The sequence below is a fragment of the Malania oleifera genome, chromosome 10 (genome assembly GCF_029873635.1).
Source record: "Malania oleifera isolate guangnan ecotype guangnan chromosome 10, ASM2987363v1, whole genome shotgun sequence".
Classification (NCBI taxonomy): domain Eukaryota; kingdom Viridiplantae; phylum Streptophyta; class Magnoliopsida; order Santalales; family Ximeniaceae; genus Malania; species Malania oleifera.
Window position 1 is genome coordinate 92,439,241 of NC_080426.1, and position 20,568 is coordinate 92,459,808.

Here is a 20,568-nt window from a genome sequence, read left to right on the forward strand (position 1 = left end):
AAAATATTAATAAACAGGGTCACCCTACTCAAGAAATGGCAAGTAGATACACATGTAACATAAAATGGGTGACAGATGTTATTTAATTTTTTTTTTTTTATAATATGAATATTATTTAATATTTTTTCAATAGATGGGAGTGAATATGATATCTTCTTTATCAAAATGACCACTTTGTCCTGCTGACATAAATAGTATGTTAGCCAATTGGTGCCATGAATTAATTTTATTTCTATAAGTTTGGCAAATCCTAAGACTAAATATTATAATAATTGTGCAGAGTATTCCTTGGAATTCTTTAAGAATGGTGAAAAATATAGCTCAATTAAGCCTACATAATATAAAATGCCATCACATGGATGTCTTGTGTACATACATTATTTTAATGCTTTGTTTAGATGGTGAATGCAGTAGTGGATAATAGGATATTCAAATATTATTATAAAAAAGGCTTCAATTATTATTGGTAAATATTAATTATTTACTAACCTTAAAAAATATTAATTATATACTATTAATAATTGCTTGCTATGTCATGGAATTAATTTTCATAATTATCTTTCAAAAAATATAATACAATTAAAATATTTATAAATTAAGAAAATTTTATTTGACATGATTATTAATGATTTCTAATTTTTTACTCTATTAAATTACTTTTTTTTTTAATTCAATTTAGCAAACCTATTTTACAACAAAATATAATTTTAAAAAAAAAAACAGAATGAAAAGTGCTATGGGTACAACAAAATATAATTTAAAAAAAAAAAACATAATGAAAAGTGCTGTGGGTGTTGAGTGTTAGTGTTAGAGTGTCTCATACGCTGGGGCCTGGGAGTCGAGTCAGACCGAGAGAGGGGAGGGATTCGAGGGAACTCGGAGGAGCCTCAAAGGAGCGAAGGCTGCGAAGTACAAAGCAGCGATGACTTCAAGCTCCGAAGCTGAAATTGAGAGGCTGGCTGGTGGCGACTGCGACAACTGGCGGAGGAAGGTGCCGACTGCGACGACTGGCGGAGCTGCTGTAGACCTGTCGCCGTCACCGGTGACTCGCCAAGTTGCTGGAACTGCAAGTCTGCAATTCCTGAGTCCTGGAAGGCTGCGAAGTGCGAAGATGAGTAGATCTGCTCGGTAGCCTCGGTGTGCTCACTCTCAGGCTTCGAAGCCTTCTTATTGCTTCAGCCAACAAATTTTCAAGGTCAGTTTGTAACTTTCCATTTTACCCTTTGAATGGCAGATGGGTGTGGGGACTGGGGAGAGGGGGAAAGCAGCGCTGCTGCCTACTGCCTGCAGCAAAAAGCCTTCAGCGAATCTGCGACCTGTCGGCCATGTAACGGTCCGTAACGGACGTTACCTAACGTTGGGGTATCGGCCGTTACGCTACGTAACGGCCATTATTTAAAACCATGATGAAGAAGATGAAGTTCAAGAAATTAACACTCGTGGCAAAAGAGTATTTACTGATGGAAGTAGAAGTCGAAATCAAAGTTCATACCAATCCAATTTGAAGAAACCAAAACAGAAGGAGGGGCCTATGGACTTTTTTTTTACTCCAGGTCCAAAGAAAGCGATTGAAGCTAGGAAAGAAGGGAAAATGAAGCAAACATCAATAAATGAGGCGTGCAAGAAAGAATTAAGAAAAAAGGCAATGGGAGATTTTTCTAGGTGGATGTATGATGTTGGAATACCATTTAATGTTGTACGTTTGAGCAGCTTTGTAATGGCACTTAAATCGATTGGACAATATGGTCCTGGAATAAAGTCACTTAGCTATCATGAAGTGAGAGTTCCTTTCCTAAAGCAGGAAGTTAGTCGAATGAAAGAATTGTTGAAGGTCCATAAGGAGGAATGGGCAAAATATGGCTGCTCAATTATGTCTGATGGTTGGAGCGGTTGCTAATAAGGACATAATAAACTTCTTAGTGAACTCTCCAAGGGGATCGGTGTTCATCAAGTCTATTGATGCTTCTAATCTTGTCAAGAATGCAGATAGAATGTACAAATTACTTGATAAGATGGCAGAGGAAATTGGAGAATCAAATGTGATTCAAGTAGTAACTGACAATGCTTCAAACTATGTTGCAGCAAGTAAGAACTTATTTCTAGAACTACATTCTATAGTGTATATATTGTTTATTTTAATATTTTAATGGTTTCACTCCTTGATTTTTGAACAGGGAGATTATTGGAAGCAAAGAGGCCACATTTATAACAAACACCGTGTGCTACACATTGCCTCGATTTAATTTTGGAGGATATTGGGAAGATGCCTTCAATTCATGCAACTTTGAAAAGGGCAATGTTTTTGAATGGTTATATTTATAATCGTGTTGGTGTGGTGAACTTGATGAGACAGTTCACTGGAGGAAAGGAGTTACTAAGGCCTGCAGTTACAAGATTTGCAACTGCCTTCATCACCCTTCGTTCAATCCACCTTCAAAGGAACAACTTGAGGAAGATGTTTACTTCTGAAGATTGGAATACTACTAAATGGGCAAAGGAGGCAGCTGGCAAAAGAGCAGCTAGTATTGTTTTGATGCCTACCTTTTGGAGTACCATCGTCTATGCTCTTAATTTGACAGGCCCACTTGTCCGTGTACTCCGTTTGGTTGATGGGGAAAAGAAACCTGCAATGGGATACATTTATGAAGCAATGGATAGGGCTAAGGAAGTCATAGCTAAGGCTTTCGGTGAGAGAGAGGACAAATTCAAGGAGGCATTTGAAATTATTGATACGAGGTGGGGATGCCAACTCCATCAACCGTTGCATGCAGCTGCACACTACTTGAACCCAGAATTTTTCTATTCAATCCCCATCATTTTGCAAGATGAAGAAATTATGGCGGGTTTGTACATATGTATTGCAAGGTTAATGTCAACGCTTGAAATGCAAGATAAAGTTGTACAGGAGTTGCCAAAATACAATAGCGCTGGTGGCACCTTTGGAATTCCTTTAGCGGTGAGACAAAGGACGATACAAGCACAGGGTGGTAAAGTGACATTTTCACTACCTCTTTTTTTTTTAAATTATTGTTTCTATTTACCTAGTAGGTTTTCATTTAAAATTTATTTTATAACAGCGCAATGGTGGATGTCATTTGGATCATCAACTCCAAACTTGCAAAAGTTTGTTGTGAGAATTCTTAGCCTCACGTGTAGTGCTAAGTATATCGTGGATTAATTATTAAAGAACAAGAACTACCAATCTATTGCTTTTTAGAATCATTATTTACCACATTACTTTAAACTTTTTGTAGCTTCATAGAAAAAGGAGAAATAGGCTAGCCCAACAATGCTTGAATGATTTGGTGTTTGTGAAATATAATCGAACTCTGAGGCATCGATATGAAAAGCGTGACACCATTGATCCCATCCTCCTAAAGGACATTGATGATAGTAATGAGTGGTTGATTCGTAGGATGGATGGCAATTCCGATGAGGATGAGGAACTTGTGTTGGAAGATGATATTTTGACTTAGGATTCCATTGCTAGAGCTTCTAGACTAAATAAACCCCCCGCATCACACTCATGGTTTTAAATCGCGGTAGCAGGTAGTGTAACGTAACGGTAACAGGTGTAACGGGAAGCAGGAGTAGCGGATGTTACATAACGGGAAGCGGGTGTAACGGCCGTGAATTTTTTTGAAGCACACACAACCTTGTGCATATTAACGTACTTGCATGTTTTAAGCTTTTGGCCATTCTTAGAAAGGGTTTTAGTGTATTTTGGATCCTTTAGTTCGAGTAACTAAGTTATTTGGTAAGGGCAACAAGTTTACATTTGTTTTAAACCATCATTGATAGAAAATTACGTGTGCGCGCGTATTTATACTTCTCATTGTTCTTATCTGTGATAAATTCTTATGTGTGCTAAATGAATTAATAAAATAAAATACATTATACACTCCATTAGTCTATTAGACACATAAGACATACAAATAATATAAATATAAAATAGCTAGAAAAGAAAGAAGGTTGAAGTTGAAAAATAAAGAACATAAATATCACATTACTAATATTATTATAAAAAAATTCCTTACAAGTTAGTATTTTGAAATTGTTAATTAATGCATCTATTGTGAGTATTTAAAGAAAAAGCAAATTTTGTATCATTGTCATCCTCATTATAATCTTTTCCCCCTCTTGCCACTTGGTATATTGAGAATGATATATGAAAGAGAGAGAAAAAGTGAGAAGAAAAAGTAAAAAATAAAATATTTTTTTGGTGTAACAGTCTTGTAGCGGTTACGTAACGGCCGTAGCGGCCTTTACGTAATGGTCGCGGTCCGTAACGGCCGCTAAGGCCGTGATTTTTCTTCCCACTGATTTCGCGGTGTGTAACGGTATCGGTAACCCAAAAAACCTTTACGTAACGGCGTTACGTAACGGTCGCGGCCTTTATTTAAAACCATGATCACACTAGATCAAGAATAAGTGCAAATATGTAATCATCGTCTAGAGAAAGAGCTTCATCTAGCAGTGCAGCCAATGCTAGGGGTCGAACCACAATGTTGGAACTTGTTGATGAGGATGAAATCCAAGTGGATGGTGCAAAGGAGACAGAAGAGGAAAAAGATGTTGGAGAAAACAATTATGATGATGAAGAGGAAGATGATGATATCTAGGCAGACTTAGTTGATGATGAGTGATGAGTGATGATTGACGAGGATTTTTAGATTTTAGACTTTGAAATCTTTTGTTGTACTCTTTTATTTTCATGTTGAACTATGTTGAATTGTTGATGCTTTTGGCCTTGGCAATTTCATTAAATTCCAATTTTGCTATTGATTGTTTTGGCATTGTAAATTTCCAATTTTTCTATCAATTACCCCAAATAGGCATTTTACAGCATTTTAATAGTTGTGCGCCTCACCTTCGTGAGACGCGCGCCTTCATCTCGCACCTTGGCTTCAAATACCCTTTGCGCCTCGGCCCGCCTCGCGCCTCTGACTACTATGGGACTCACCCTTGGAATGGTATGTTTGTGTCACCCTTAGATGTCTTGCTGGTAACTTCAAATTTTGAGACTAGTTGTATGTGAAGAGATTATTCGTGGTGAACCTCCAATTGTTCCGTCTCTAACATTACCCCCATCATGGATAGTGGAAGATTCAAATTCAATTCCTCCCCTTTCTTAGTTATTTTCCTCCTGCCATACCCACAAGTATAAACTAACATCTTCACCTCCTCCTAGGTAGGACTAACCAACTAGAAACCTACATTATTTAGAAAAAGGGAAGGGCCTCTAGTGTTTCCCACACCCACCCAAGAGGCTTAATAGTTACAACTTCCCCCTTAGAACCAAATCCCCATCAACAAGTTGATAAATCATTGGCATATATGGCCTCTTTAGGAGTGACCAGGATCCCTTGACCAAGACTAATAGCACCCATACCAGAGCCCACTAAATTACCCCTCCGATTTACACGGTGAGTCAGAGGACTAAAATCAACTGACCCAAAGAAGCAACGCAGTAAGAGGAGCAGAATGAACTATAAAAGAATTAAGGGCAAGATTGCCTTCTTCACAATGCAGTAAGAGGAGCAGAATGAACTATAAGAGAATTAAGGGCAAGATTGCCTTCCTCCCAAAAGAATTTGGTTTGGTGAACAAGATTGTTTAACATTGAGCTTGGAGACCTAAGAAAAGCCACCAACACCCAGACAAGCAACTCACTCCCTAGTTCTTTTCCCAATAAACTCTTGAAGAACTGCTCAGGAGTTCCAGTGCAATCATTCATGATTTATATCATCATGTTTTCTCAATTTCTCTAATGAGAGTCCATTTATATTATCACAACTTCAGCTTCGTCAGCATCTCCAGAATTTGTTTCAATCACATCTGCCCAGCTTGCCAGTTTCTGACCCAAAGCCTCTTGTAAGTCCCAAGCCTCAAAATAACTTAGACACAGGAACTAAACCATCTCCAACAAAATCATATTTATTAGAGGATCCCTGCCCTATTTGTCGCAATATATCACACCCACCTACACTTTTAGGCTCAAGCTGAACTAACATCCCATCTCTTTAGATGCTCACCTCATCCAGATCCGCCTCTACGTCCATCACACAACAATATCCAAGTGCCTTTTCATTTCCAGCCTCGACTGGCATTCCAAATGCCCTTCCGAAAAGTCAGAGCTTTCTCAATATCACAGGGTCTTGCAAAGAACAGCTGAAGGGACATCTGCAATGTCAGAGCAAGACTTGCGGTGTTGAAGCAGTTTTCATGGGCTTCCCCATCATCCAGCTGTTCCCTTGTTATCAACAGAGCTTCCTTCTTTCTCAAATTAGAGCAGTCCTCTAGGGTGCATTTGTTTTGGTTCCTTGGCTAGGCTAAGCAAACTTAGTCTATGTTTTCTGCAACACAGGTATGGGGATAGAACTGACTAAGAGGGAGGGCCTTAGCCCAATTACATGGTGTAAGGCTGGCCATCCCTCCCCCCCCCCCCCCCCCCACCTTTTCTCCTCCTGGGACAGTAGTGCCTAAGCAACAAAAAAGACTACATTACCTTTTTTTTCTTTTTTTTGGTTATATTGTTCTTTTTATTTCGATGGTAGTCCAAACATGGGATGGGATAAATATTATGACCAATCCAGTAGCCATTAAAATAAACACACCTCTGATCCAACAAAAGTATGGGTTTATCAGCTAATTTCCACTATTATGACCAATCCAGTAGCCACCAAAACAAACACACCTCTGATCCAACAATAGTATGGGTTTATTAGTTGATTTCCTGATCCACATTAAAGCAGCCCTCCTTTTAAAAAATAGCAGCCCCACTTTGCTTGACTGGATATGTAGGCTGGACTAGAAGACCCCAAGGACCAAAAGAGGTAACAATGCGATTAATATCAGAACATTTTCCATTGATCCATTTCTTTTCAAATTCAAAATATGATGCGGTGTATTTGGGGCAATAAACATGCCCATTGAATCTCCTGTCACCTAATTATTTTCCCCATCGAGCAATTGTCCCCTCCCCCCTTTGTCCTAGAAAAACTCCATTGTCGCTTGCAACCAAGGTCTTAAATTTCGATTTCGACTCAAATTTCGAAGCTCCAAAAGTACGGAAATTTCGATTTCAATTTGAAAAAAAATAACGGAAATTAGTTTTAAAGCATGGAATTCTTTCTAAAACTTTAGAAATGGTTAACATAATAATGTAAGTTTTAGGACTAATATATTACAAGTTAAATACATCTGTGTTGTGTATGAGGTGGAAAAGTTGTAATATAGTATGTGTATCAAACATATTTGTAAGTTAATTTACAGTAAACATGTTCAGCTAATACAAAAGAAATTCATAAATCATTTAAATATTATTTATTATGCAAATAATGATAATTTAGACATAAAAGGTTAAATAAGATGCTGCTGTAAGTTTATATTTTCATATAATTTCAAAAGCATTCGTAATAATATTTTGTTTCAATGAAAATAAATAAAATAAATTAAGGGAGAAATTTCAATTTACTCCTAAATCTCTTATTTGAATTTCAAGGAAATTTTATTGTATAGTTAAAATTTCGACAAATTTCGATATTTTGATAAATTTCAGGATGATTCGTTGAGATTTCAATGGGAATTATGCAAGATGGAAATCGACTGCCATTTCGATTTCGAGGGTGACGGAAACCAGAAATTTCAACAGAAATTTCAACAATTTTGTGGAAATTTAAGACCATGCTTGGAGCACACACCTTGCTTCAAAAGATCTCAGCATATTTCAGCTTCTTTACATTGGTCGATCTCTCAATAACTGACCTCCCCATGTCCATCTCTCCGCTGTTTCCTGATCATTTTGTATCTCCACCACTTTTCCAAAATCCTTGTGTCTCATTACCTTTGATTAGAGCTTCAGAGGATTGAAATAATATATGCCATCATGTTGCTTCATTCCCATCTATAATTTTTATGGATTGAACAACCCTGATCCCAGAAACTTCTTAATATATAAGAGACAATCCCATTACTTGTCACAATATCCTCAGGCCCTGGGTATTTTGACCCACGGTTTCTCCGATTTGGATGTCTAAAAAATCCTCCACTGGTTCTACCACCCATCTGTATACATATTCATCCAGCATAATATGTGAGGTTCTCAGGCCAGCAAACACCTTCATATGCAGAAGAACCTCTACATTACCCAGTAAATCAAAATTGAAAGTTTTCCTGACAGCCTTAAAACATTTGGTGAAACCCCATCCAGATTAAACAAGTTACTTCTTTATCAGGAGACGAGTTGCATCATTAAACACCACACTACTAAAGATCACTAAATTAGCAAAAGATTGTTGCATGACTTTTTCTGAATGTGTTGACACTTGAAGGAAAAGATGTTGCATGACTTTTTCTGAATGTGTTGACACTTGAAGGAAAAGACTCAGCGACTAGTTGTGTTGAAAGGGCTGACTGTGAAAGATCTAAAAGACTCAAACAAGTAAATAGTAGTAGACAGGGAGAAATATAATTATGTTATAATAATAAGATATTATTATATTAATATATGCAATACATAATAATATTAAGTATATTTATTATGTCTTAGTATCAACTTATGTCATAATAATTACAATAAGATTATGCGTAATAATACTATAACTGAATGGCACAATAGCATAACATTATGGCATTATACTAATGCAACATAACAGCATGATATATAATGTTAAAATAAATATTTACATATAAATATATAGTATAATCATATAAACTATTACTTTTACCACTATTGTGATTATTGTTGTGAATATATTATTAGTCAAATCAATACTTAATTTTCTATTATTACCAAGCACTACTTTTAACTTTCAGAACTTACAGCTGAAGTACATACTAAAAGTACTTATTAAGCTTAGTACTTTTTATAATTCAGCTCTTATCAATGAGGGCTGAGCAGTGCAATGAAATCTAAATATATGAAAGCAGCGTTTCTTGGGGTTTTTATTAATTTCCATAGTGTAACAAAAATTTGTACTGCACATGCAACAATACTGTTCCCGTCAAACATAAAAACTAAATGGTTTTCCAAGAACTAATTTTTTACAGTATGTCATACTAGCAAACTTTTGCATCTCTTCAACACAAACCACTTGGTATTGGGAAAATGATTAATTTCAACATTATGAGAACATTATGATTGCCTTAAAAAGATGGCATCCACTTTAGTACATCAAAATGAACAAATTTGTACTGAAGGAAATACCTGCAATAACTTCACAAACTCATCCGGTTCTTTAGCAAGACGCATTCCACGTCCTCCGCCACCAGCTGTTGCCTTCAGTGCATATAATGTTAGTTAGCACATAGAAATTCCAACAGGGTTTACAAATAACATTAATTTTTACACTCACCTAGAAATCATTGAACAAGGAAAAAAAATAATTTAGAATTAAGACGACAATCACTCAAACACCAATTTTGTACAGAAGTGCAGAAATTTGGTTAAAACAGACATGCATTTGATTGGCAGTGCTTTAAATGGTGATTATCCTTCTGATCAGACTGGTATCAGACATGAATGAGGTACTGCAAAACATGTCCAAAGCCATGTCAAGGAGGGTTGGTTTATCATGCTCCATTTGGTAACCCTGACTTCTGTCCTTATGCTGCGACTCCTTCCTTTTCCTCCTTCTGCAAAGTAACTGTGAATGAGCTTTCAAGTGTTGTGGTAGGTGATGTTAAATCTAGCAAGGGCATTTTAGTATTTTACCTACATCTGAGATAGCTGATAATGATTCAGGTTATTTATATTGCCTAACGGAGTCAGATTTCAAAGGATTAAACCAAATTGAGGAATCATTGTGGGGTTGAATGGGCAAATCTTGACCAACAGGTGTTGTTGGATATCATGGGCCTTAGGTTAGAGACTCAAGAGGTGAAGGTTGTTGCTTGCAGAATGTGTTAAAGAAAAACAGACAAAGGTGGAATTTCAGAAGTTACCTTTCTTTTCCACTAACTTCTATTTTTTTTGAGTTGTGAAGGGGGCGAGGGCTTTCAACAACTTCATCAGACTGATTTGGGTGATATTCCTCATTCAAATGTGCAATGTTAGTTTGCTGCTAGTCACAGTTCTCTAGATACGACTAATAGATTCTGGTTTTCCCCCATTTGATGCACAAGGTGCTTCCTAGAATAGAATCAATCTTCCTAAAATTCTTGAGTCTAATTCAATGCGGAGGAATCCCACTCTTTTTATATTTGAAATATGTGGTTGCCTCATCCATATTTTCTTATATTTTCTAGGGATTGGTAAAGAGGGTGTGAAGTAGAGGGCTGGGAGAAGTTGAAGTTTATGAAGAAGTTAAAAGTATATCAAATATAAGTTGAACATTTGGAATGTTGACATGTTTCATGATGCAAGGATTAGGGAAAGAGATCTTCTCATTTTTATAATATTTTACAGCAAGTACTTTAGATGAATTAGAGGAGGCCTCACTTTCGGAGGATTGCGTCCATGGAAGAATTATGTTGATAAAAGAATTTGAAGAGATTCTTTGAGGAAAGAACTAGCTGGAGACAAAAGAATTAGGTTGACACGAGTTTAGCCCCGGGTTGGTGTTTTCCCCCGTTTGATGCACAAGGTGCTTCCTATAGTAGAATCCATCGTCCTAAAATTCTTGAGTCTAATTCAGTGCAGAGGAATCCCACTCCTTTTATATTTGAAATATGTGGTTGCCTCATCCATCTTTTCTTATATTTTCTAGGGATTGGCAAAGAGGGTGTGAAGTAGAGGGCTGGGAGAAGTTGAAGTTTATGAAGAAGTTAAAGTATATCAAATATAAGTTGAACGTTTGGAATGTTGACATGTCTCGTGATGCGAGGAATAGGGAAAGAGGTCTTCTCATTTTTATAATATTTTACAGCAGGTGCTTTAGATGAGTTAGAGGAGGCCTCACTTTCGGAGGATTGAGCCCATAAAAGAAATATGTTGATAAAAGAATTTGAAGAGATTCTTTGAGGAAAGAACTAATAGGAGACAAAGGAATTACATTGACACCAGTTAAGCTGGGGGTTGTAATACTAGGTCCTTCCATAGAATAGGTTGTGGCAGGAGGGGAAAAATTTTAGTAAGAAACTGGAGAATGTTGTGGGCATGATTATTAAGGATACAAAGTTCATTATTGGGCAGATTATAGACATTTACAAGGTTATTTATTTTTACTCAAGAGGAAATTGATGATAGAGCTATGTTTGGGGGGCTATTGAGGAGGAAGAAGCCACAAGGGTTGTGTTTGAGATGGAGAAGGAAAAGGACCAGGGCTTCATGGTTTCACTATGGCTTTTTTTTCAGAAGTGTCTAATAAGTTCTTTGAAAATGGTGCAGCAGTTGAGTATTAACTCTACCTTTGTTATCCTCATAACTAAGAAAGACTGATCCACTAAGGCCAGAGATTTTAGACTACTAGCAAGGTAACCAATGTTTATAAATTCTGACTAAGGTTCTTTCAAGTAGGTTGAGTGGAGTTTTGGTTTATGCAATTTTTTTAATAGCAAAAGAAGAATATCATTAGATTTTGGATGCAGCCTCGGTGGTTAATGAGGTTGTAGATGATGCAAAAAGGAGTAGATATGTATTGTTTTTGTTAGATTACCCCTTCACCTAAAAGCGTAAGATGTTAGTTCGTGGCCAACAATGTATCAAGCTTTAGCTCTCCCCTGCACATGCAGCCCAAGAGCAAGTGGAGAGATAAACAAATGATATATACCCATTAGAGAAAATGCAATAATTTTTTTAACACCACATAATTAATGCGGGCAACAAGACTAGAACCCAAGACCTCCTGATAACTAGTTTTAATACCATGTTCAACAACCACTTTACCCAAAAGCTTAAGTGATTAGGCTGTGGACCAACAATGTATACCAAGCTTTAACGCTCCTCCCAACATGCAACCCAACAGCACATGAAGAGATAAACAAACAATACATACCCATTACGGGGAATAAAATAATCTTTTAAACACCACGCAATAAACACGGGCAACAAGACTAGAATCCTAGACCTCTAGGTAACCAGTTCTGATACAATGTTGGATTACCATTTTACCTAAAAGCTTAAGCTGATAGGTTGTGGGCCAACAATGTATAGCAAGCTTTCACAGCTTTGAAATCAAATTTCGAGAAGGCATATGATTGAGCTTGTTTGGGTTTTTTTCATTGTGCTTTAGAGAGAGGGTTTTGGGATGAGTAGAAGGAAATGGATTGGGGGTTGTATTTCCAGCTTTTTTTTTCTTTCATTGTGAATGAGGAACCTAAATCTTCATTTAAAGCCTCTAGCGTTAGGCAAGGAGATGCTTTATGTCTGTTTCATTTCAAACTTGGGGTTGATGTTTGAGTCAGATAATTGGTAACAGGGGCATATGGAGATCTAGTGAGAAGGATGGATATAGCAAATGTGAATTTGGGAGAGGGATGGTAGATGCTGGATCATAGTTACCCGGTTGCTTCCCCTCACAGAAATTGCATCCCGGATCAATGGGGGTCAAGATCCAAACCACCAAAAGCAGAAAACCAAATTTGTTAACTATTCAGATCAAAAATCATATGAAATTTGAAAATGGATAGAAAGAGAGAATGCGACAAAAGAGCTGCTGCAACAGTCGAATGATTCGAAAAGGATGGCAAGAAAAAGAAAGATCCGCAATGATGGTAGCCTGGTTCGAAAGGAGAGAGAGAGAGAGTGCTTCACACGTGTTTGTTGGCTGTGTTTTTAATCTGCAGTGAAAGGAATGCCAACAATCCCATTTAACTTTCATCCTTTTGTGAAACTGTAAAATATTGAGTTACCAGTGGTAATTACGGATTCCAATTTTTGTAATATTAGCTTGTTTAATTGAAAAGCCCAACAATTTTTTTGGCTAAACAGAACCTTAAACCCTGCGATACTCTTTCCCCTGCGCAGCTTCGTCCTTCATTCCCTGCGACTATGGGGGTCCCCCCACCCTCAGCCTCACCTTCCTGCCTTCTTCCTGGCAGGCATGAAGCTCTCAGTGTGGACCAAGAGGAAGACCTTTGACTTGGCCATCGAAGGGGAGAAAACCCACATCCTGAGAGTGACAGAGCTTTGTAATGTTTGTCGCACATCCATCTTTTTGGATTTGGACAAGCTTGCTTGGTTCCTTCGAGCCTTGGAAGACTTCTGGAGCTTGAGAAGAGGGTGCCACTCAACCTCGTGGTTTTGTAGAATGCGGAACAAGGAGAAAACCTTGTCACTTCTCCTGAAGTTGAACAAACATGGCAGGTTCATCCCCCTTTTGGAATCCAACAGCGGAGGCTGGAGGCATTTGGTCTTCCTGGAGAACTTCTATTTGAAGGGGCGGCACAAAATCTATGATGCTGTAACTGAACTGGGTCGATGCCTGCGTCCACCCTCTTTTTGGAAGCCCAAAACCAGGCAGCAACACAGACCCTTGTCCCCCTTGAGCTGGGAGGTATTGAAGACCTCAGTTTCTGTTGCAGCCCCTGGGACCTTGTCGAAGCCAGCAACAGCTCAGCCATGTACCCACTGCACTTGCCCTTGCTGCAGCAAACCCCTTCTACCGATCCTGAAAGCTGACTAGCTGAAAGAAATTCATGGATTGGGGAAGTTGTCCAGTTTTGGGCAATATTTTGTGAGCATTGTTGAGAAGAACAGCATGGGCCTGGCAAACCTAAACTTTCTGCTCCTTCGTCGAGCTTGGGGCAGAACTAAAGGTGGACAGAGGCACTCTGTTTGAGGGGGCTCTTCCCATTGGCCTCCCTGCTTCTAAAACTTCCCCAACAACCAAACCAAATGCTTTCAGTACCATTATTTTCCACAAAGGCCCTTCCTTGTCAGCTGAGAAGACTTGATGTTCTGTAAAAATCCTTTGATTGAGCCCCACTCTCAGGTCTTCGCTTCTAGTGACACCAAGAAGGAACCAGATTCAGGGCCTCCAATTACACAGGCTGATGCCACTAATTTATCCTTAATTCCAGCTCCTTCAAACCACCTGGAGGCCTTACAAACCAATCCCATTCCGGCTGATTAGAGGGCACACCTGACCCAGAAAGCACACATTTTAAGGAGCAGGTCTCTGAGTGGGTGTTACGGAAAATGAAAATGATCAGTAAAGCCATCAGTGTGTCTTTCAATGGCTTTGAAGACGGGGCTTGGAAGTTTGAAGAGATTGAAAAGAAGAAAAAGAGAGGAGGCACAACTTAGCTCCAAGAAAACCTATGGGCAGTAACAAGAAACTGGACACAACAGAGGGCTGAAATGCCTGGAATGTTCAGGAAATTATAATAAACTGGGTGGATGCAGAGATTTGGGGGAGGCAAGCAGTAGTCGGGTTTGCACAACTAAATCATGTTAAGGAAACTCACTACCTGGAATGTGAGGGGATTAAATGACAAAGATAAAAGGAGTCTAATCAAATCCTTTCTTAAAAAATGGATAGGTTACATTTTCTGTTTACAGGAAACTAAAGTGGAAAATACGGATCAAGTCTTAGTCAGAGACCTTTGGGGACAAGAGAATTTTGGTTGGATCTCCCTTGGTGTTGTGGACAACACAGGAGGCATCCCTATTTTTTGGAATCTCAATGTTATGGAGATGATCGATCACACCATCAACACCTTCTCTGTCTCGTGCTTGTTTGAAAATCTGGATGAAAACTTGCTACAGGTTCTCACTGGGATCTATGGCCTAGGCGAAGGATCTCTATAGACATTTTTTTTGGACTGAACTCTTGGAGATTAAAAGCCAATGGGATGTCTCTTGTATTACTGGAGGAGACTTCAACATGTTGCTGTACCCCAATAAAAAAAGTGGGGGCAGAGTAGAGAACAACTGCATGAGAGAGTTCCTAGACTTCACCAATGTGAATGCCCTCATTGATCTCCTGCTCATTGGTGGTGCTTTCACTTGGTTCAACTCTATAGATCCACCTTCCTTCTTGAGAATTGATAGGTTCCTTATTTCAGTGAATTGGGATACACACTTCCCCAAAAAACCACTGATGCACGGCGCAGTCAGGAATCTCTCAATGTCATGTTTCCAGCCATTTACAACTTGGCTTGTGACAAATATGCCAACATCAGTCAGTCGGTACCTCAAAACCTCATATCATGGGCTCTTTCGGAACATCCCCTTTTGTAGAAATGTGGAAGATTGAGAACTCAGCCAGCTCAAAGAACTACAGCTTTCTCTATAGCTTCCAACACCTAATAGTATTGTCTTCCAGTTTGGGCCTAACATGAGAAGGGGGTCTTCACTGTTAGATCCTTCAATAGAGAGCTCTTTTTCTTTTGGATTCAAACAGCTTTAATTTCCCTTGGACTCAGATTTGGAAGACAGCTGCCCCCACAAAAGCTGTCTTTCTTGCCTGGGAGGCAACATGGTAAGATCTTGACTTTGGATAATTTGCAAAGAAGGGGTCTGTTAGTCACCAACAGATGTCCCCTTTGCATGCCTGATGCAGAATCAGTAGAGAACATTCTCCTTTATTGCACTTGGACCAGAAACCTTTGGAATATGGCGTTGACTCCAATTGGACAACGGTGGATTATCATTAACTCTGTGGGAGGGAAACTTTGAGCCTGGAAAGGGATTCGAGCAACAAAAGAGAAGAGAAAGGCTGTGTCCCTCATTCCCCTCACAATTTTCTGATGTGTTTGAAAAGAGAGGAATAAGAGAGTGTTTAAAAATTCAACCTCAGCACTCCAGATGAGCAAAGAGCTCTGGTTTACTGCAGTCAATAGCTGGCATGGTGGGACTGCTAATGACTATAATAATATTTGATTTTCTTGACTTGCTGTACCATGGGCTGGCATCCCCTTGATGCCTTTTTAATAATTTTTCCTTTATTTATTATTAAAAAAATCTTTGTTTGCTTAAGAATTTAGTATTAATATTAAAATTATTGATAATAATTTTTCATAGTTTACTATGTTGATCTTTTAAGGAAAACAATTTTTTAATTTTAGATGTACAATATTCACCTACTCACCTCTCATAACCAAAAGAGCAATCCGGCATGACTAAGCAACCAAGGAAGTGGCTCAAGCGTACCCTGGTCTGCATATACCCTGTTCCCTATCCTGTACTACAACCTGAAATGCACTGTGCTCCAGGCATGGTTTTAAATAAAGGCCGCGACTGTTATGTAACACCGTTGCATAATGGTTTTTTGGGTTACCGACACCATTACACACCGCGAAATCAGTGGGAAGAAAAATCACGGTCGTAGTGGCCGTTATGGACCGCGACCATTACGTAAAGGCCGCTACGAGCGTTGCGCTATGGCCGCTACATAACAGCTACAGGACTGTTACACTAAAAAATTATTTTATTTTTTACTTTTTCTTCTCACCTTTTCCCTCTCTTTCATATATTATTCTCAATATACCAATTGGCAAGAAGGGGAAAAGATTATAAAGAGGATGACAATGATACAAAATTTACTATTTCTTTAAATACTCACGATAGATGCATTAATTAACAATTTGAAAATACTAACTTGTTAGGAAAATATTTTATTTCGATAATATTAGTAATGTGATATTTATGTTCTATATTTTTCAACTTCAATCTTCTTTCTTTTCTAGCTATTTTATATTTGTATTATTTGTACGTCTTATGTGTATAATAGATTAATGAAGTGTATAATGTATTTTTTTTTAATAATTAATTTAGCACACATAAGAATTTATCATAGATAAGAACAATGAGAAGTATAAATACACGCACACACGTAATTTTTCTATCAATGGTGGTTTAAAACAAATGTAAACTTGTTGCCCTTACCAAATAACTTAGTTACTCGAACTAAAGGATCCAAAATACACTAAAACTCTTTCTAAGAAGGGCTAAAAGCTTAAAACATGCAAGTATGCTAATATGCACAAGGTTGTTCGTGCTTCAAAAAAATTCACAGCCGTTACACCCGCTTCCTGTTATGTAACATCCGCTACTCCCGCTTCCCGCTACACCCATTACCGTTACATTACGCTACGCTACCCGTTACTACGATTTAAAACCATGGTTCCAGGTAACCGTGTGCCAGATTTATGCTTCTGGGAATTTGACTGGCTAATCAATGTGCCCAACTGACTGAAGCTCTTAATGCAGTTCCTTTCCTCCTGCACTTTTTATTTGGAAAACTTCTTTAAAAAAAAAAAATTAAAGCTTTCACTTGGACTGTCATCCTTAATAGGATCATAATAACAATCTGCTTCAAAGAAAAAAGCCAAATAAAGCATTATCTCCTGACATGTGCATGCTTTGTTCTCACAATGGGAATGCATGTACGCATTTCTTCTTGCATCGTTCCTTTTCTCAGGGTATTCAGAATGATTTGTCATTTGTTTGGTATTTTTCGGGAAGCACTAGGCTTGTTCGTTTTCTTTAGAAAGTTGAAGCCTCCATCAGTTAAGTCGAGAGGAAGGAGAGGAAAGCTCTTCATAAAGTTGTTTTTGCAGTCATTTCGTGTATTTGATCCGACTGTAATGCCAAAATCTTTAAGGGCTCTAGCTTGATTTGGAGTAGGCTTCCTCGATCATTTTTATTCTTTTCTGTTTGCTTCAAAAGTGCCATGTTCTCCTCTTTGCATCTTTTTTCTTCTATTAATGAATTAATTGTTTATGAATAAATAAATTAAAGAATTGAATTCCAGACAACATTCAACTAACACAGAAACTCATGTCTGGCAGAGCTCAAACTTTAATGGATTTCTTATTTTATCTAACAATTTTCTTATTTTTAATAGGAAAAGGACACTAACAGGATGTGACACAATCTATGCCAAACCTAAAAGGTTATTAAAACAAGTTATCTGTCTTCTGAAAGAAAAAAAAAAAAGACAATTAATGCTTATGAAGAACATATATAAACTCTGCCAATACCCATTTGTACCACCCTGCACAGCTATTCTAAGTTTGATAAGATCAGCAGATACTAGTCACTATGGGCATTGGAAATTATTTAGGCAGTAAGAATAAAATATATAGAAATTCAAGACAATTAATGCTCATAATTACACACAAATTTTCATATTATTTCATATAAAATTAATTGTGAACAACAATAAACTCTGCCGATGCCAGTTTGTGCCATCCTGCCCAGCTATTTTAAGTTTGACAAGATCAGCAGATACTAGTCACTGTGGGTATTGAGAAATTATTTAGGCAGTAAGCATAATATACCTTGATCATCACAGGAAAGCCAATCCCATTAGCAAGCTTGACAGCTTCTTCTGCACTCTGCAATAACAAATTAATAACAAATCAAACTGTGAACAAAATGATGGCAAACTGATCATAAAATTATTAAATTGCCAGCCTGTGCAATGTTATACTGCCCAGAATATTCTTCAACAGTGATACCTGTAACAATCCATCACTTCCCGGGACAGTTGGGACACCAGCATTCTTCATTGTCTCTCTAGCAGTTGATTTATCACCCATAACACGAATACTGTCAGGCTGCAAATTCAAAAAATAATAAATCTAAAGCTTTTTGTCAAAGTTAGGTAGAAGAAATATGAGTGGCCCTTCTGAAAACAGATAAATTGTACAATCAGCCAGTAATTCCAACTAAAACTGGCAATGCATTTGGGCACATTAGAAAACTTCAAGAGATTATAGAAGTAACAAAACGAAGTAAAACAAAAGGAAACATTCCTATCAAAAATTAATAAATGATTCACTCGTCCAAATCAAAATCCACCTTTTTATCAAACTTCACTTCAATAAGTGGCTCAATTTTTTAATAATACATACTGCTATTAAAATTTTTTTTCTCAGCAGTAACAAGGTCAGTAGAATCGGGATCCTACATAGGATCATTGGGAGAGTCCACAGGATCGGATCGTAGGATCAGATCGTGGATCATAAGATTCTAGTTACAATGTAAAATAAATTAAAATTTTATATATTAGGCAATTTATGGCAACTTCCAATAAAATAATCCTTAAAACTTGGTAGTCAGTTCAAGAAATTAAAATAAAATTCAGGAATGTAGCTAGCTTGCTAGCGAGCACCTAGCAGGTTTTTCCTTCAACAATTTTGAACCTAAAAAAACAAAATCTAAATCGCCTGAACTGCAAAGTGCTCTGCAAAGGGCAGACTGTTGCTAGCGAGATCACGGGTTCGAGGCATGGAAATAGCCTCTTGGAAAAATGCAAGGTAAGGCTGCATACTATAGACCCATTGTGGTCTGCCCCCTCCCCAGACCCAGCATATGCGAGAGCTTTGTGTGCCAGGCTGCTGTTTTTATTAAATACAAAGAAAAGAAAAAAGAATGAACATATGAAGGAAGAAGAAATTGCTAATCTTAATTCGATGAACTAATGTAAATTTCTCAATTTCTGTGGTTTTGTCATCAGACCATAAGAAGAAGGAGATAAAGGAAAAAAAGAACGAAGAGGAAGAACTTTTCGTTAGTGGCAAAGAAAAGAAGAGGAAAAAGAAAGCTATACGCTCTCTGCTTTGGGGAAAAAGATAGGTCTCTAGCTTGTCAATAATAAGAGAGGAAAAAAAAAAAAGAGGAAGAAAGTAAAAAGAACTACAAAGATAACGCATAAGTTCTCAGCCTAACCCTATTTGTTGAAGCTCTCTACTGATCTCAAAGCTCTTAGCTGACCTCTACTGTTGCTGGAAGAAGGTACAGTCCAAGCCTACTGATAGACAACCTAGGATTTGTCTCTAAGCTCTCAAAGAGCTTTCAATTTTGAAGGAAGAGAGCTTTCAAGAGATGCTCGGCAGCTCTCGACTTGGATTAAACAAATCTTAGAACATGCTCGTGTGTTGCCCTAGTTTTGATGCATTTGAGCCAACTAGACCAACTTTTGTGTCTATGCAAAAGTAAAGTGTTTGGGCCAATAAAAATATATATTGGGCCTTTTTCTTTAAAATCCTAAATAGGAAAAATCCATATTCCATTGCAAAAGTAGGATCAGTAGGATCGCAAATAGGATTGAGATCCTAAGATCCTAACGATCCAGATAAGATCCTACTAGGATCCTACTTTATTAAGATTCTACTTAAGATCTGGATCAGTTAGGCAAGAATGTATCATAGGATCATAGAATTGCATGATCCGGATCGGGATTTTGACAACCATGCCAATAATACATTTTTAAGCTAAAACTTGAATAGGTGCCTCATGAGATGTGGTTGACTGGTTGAGGTACAACTCATAACCGGCGCATTTTGGCCATGATTCAGACAAAAGAAAGTCTGCAGATGTTCGAGAAGTCCTGAGCTGGATACAGATACTCACTTGTAAAGCTATTTCTGTGACTTACATCAAGGAGAAACTTGCACAATAGTTTCAATGGGTTGTTGAAAGAGTAGGTTCTTCCAAATAAAGACTGCTCTAGAGAAACTACTGTGGGACTGCAGACTTCTATTCAAAAATAATCATAGGGAGATTTGCAAATCCTTGAAACAACAGCAATCTAATTTGAAAGCTTTGTGAATCAAATCAAAACATAGAAGAAGCATCTATTGAACTACTGGTGAAACATCGTTCATAGATCAATTGGCAAACAAGGAGTGAATGAAACAGGAAACAGCTTTTATTGCATTATTTTTGTTTCCCTG

General features: G+C 37.8%; 1 protein-coding gene across 2 annotated transcripts in view; it reads right to left on the reverse strand.

The window, feature by feature from the left end:
• The window catches only part of LOC131165989 (biotin carboxylase 2, chloroplastic), a 66,574-nt gene that overhangs the window by 29,787 nt on the left and 16,219 nt on the right, over nucleotides 1-20,568 (reverse strand). For both annotated transcript variants that reach the window (XM_058124192.1, XM_058124193.1), the window contains exons 5-7: nucleotides 18,349-18,447; nucleotides 18,169-18,225; nucleotides 9,209-9,280 (exon numbers count right to left, since the gene is read on the reverse strand). In XM_058124192.1, coding sequence (XP_057980175.1) covers nucleotides 9,209-9,280; nucleotides 18,169-18,225; nucleotides 18,349-18,447 — 228 coding nt within the window. The remainder of the gene's footprint in view (nucleotides 1-9,208; nucleotides 9,281-18,168; nucleotides 18,226-18,348; nucleotides 18,448-20,568) is intronic.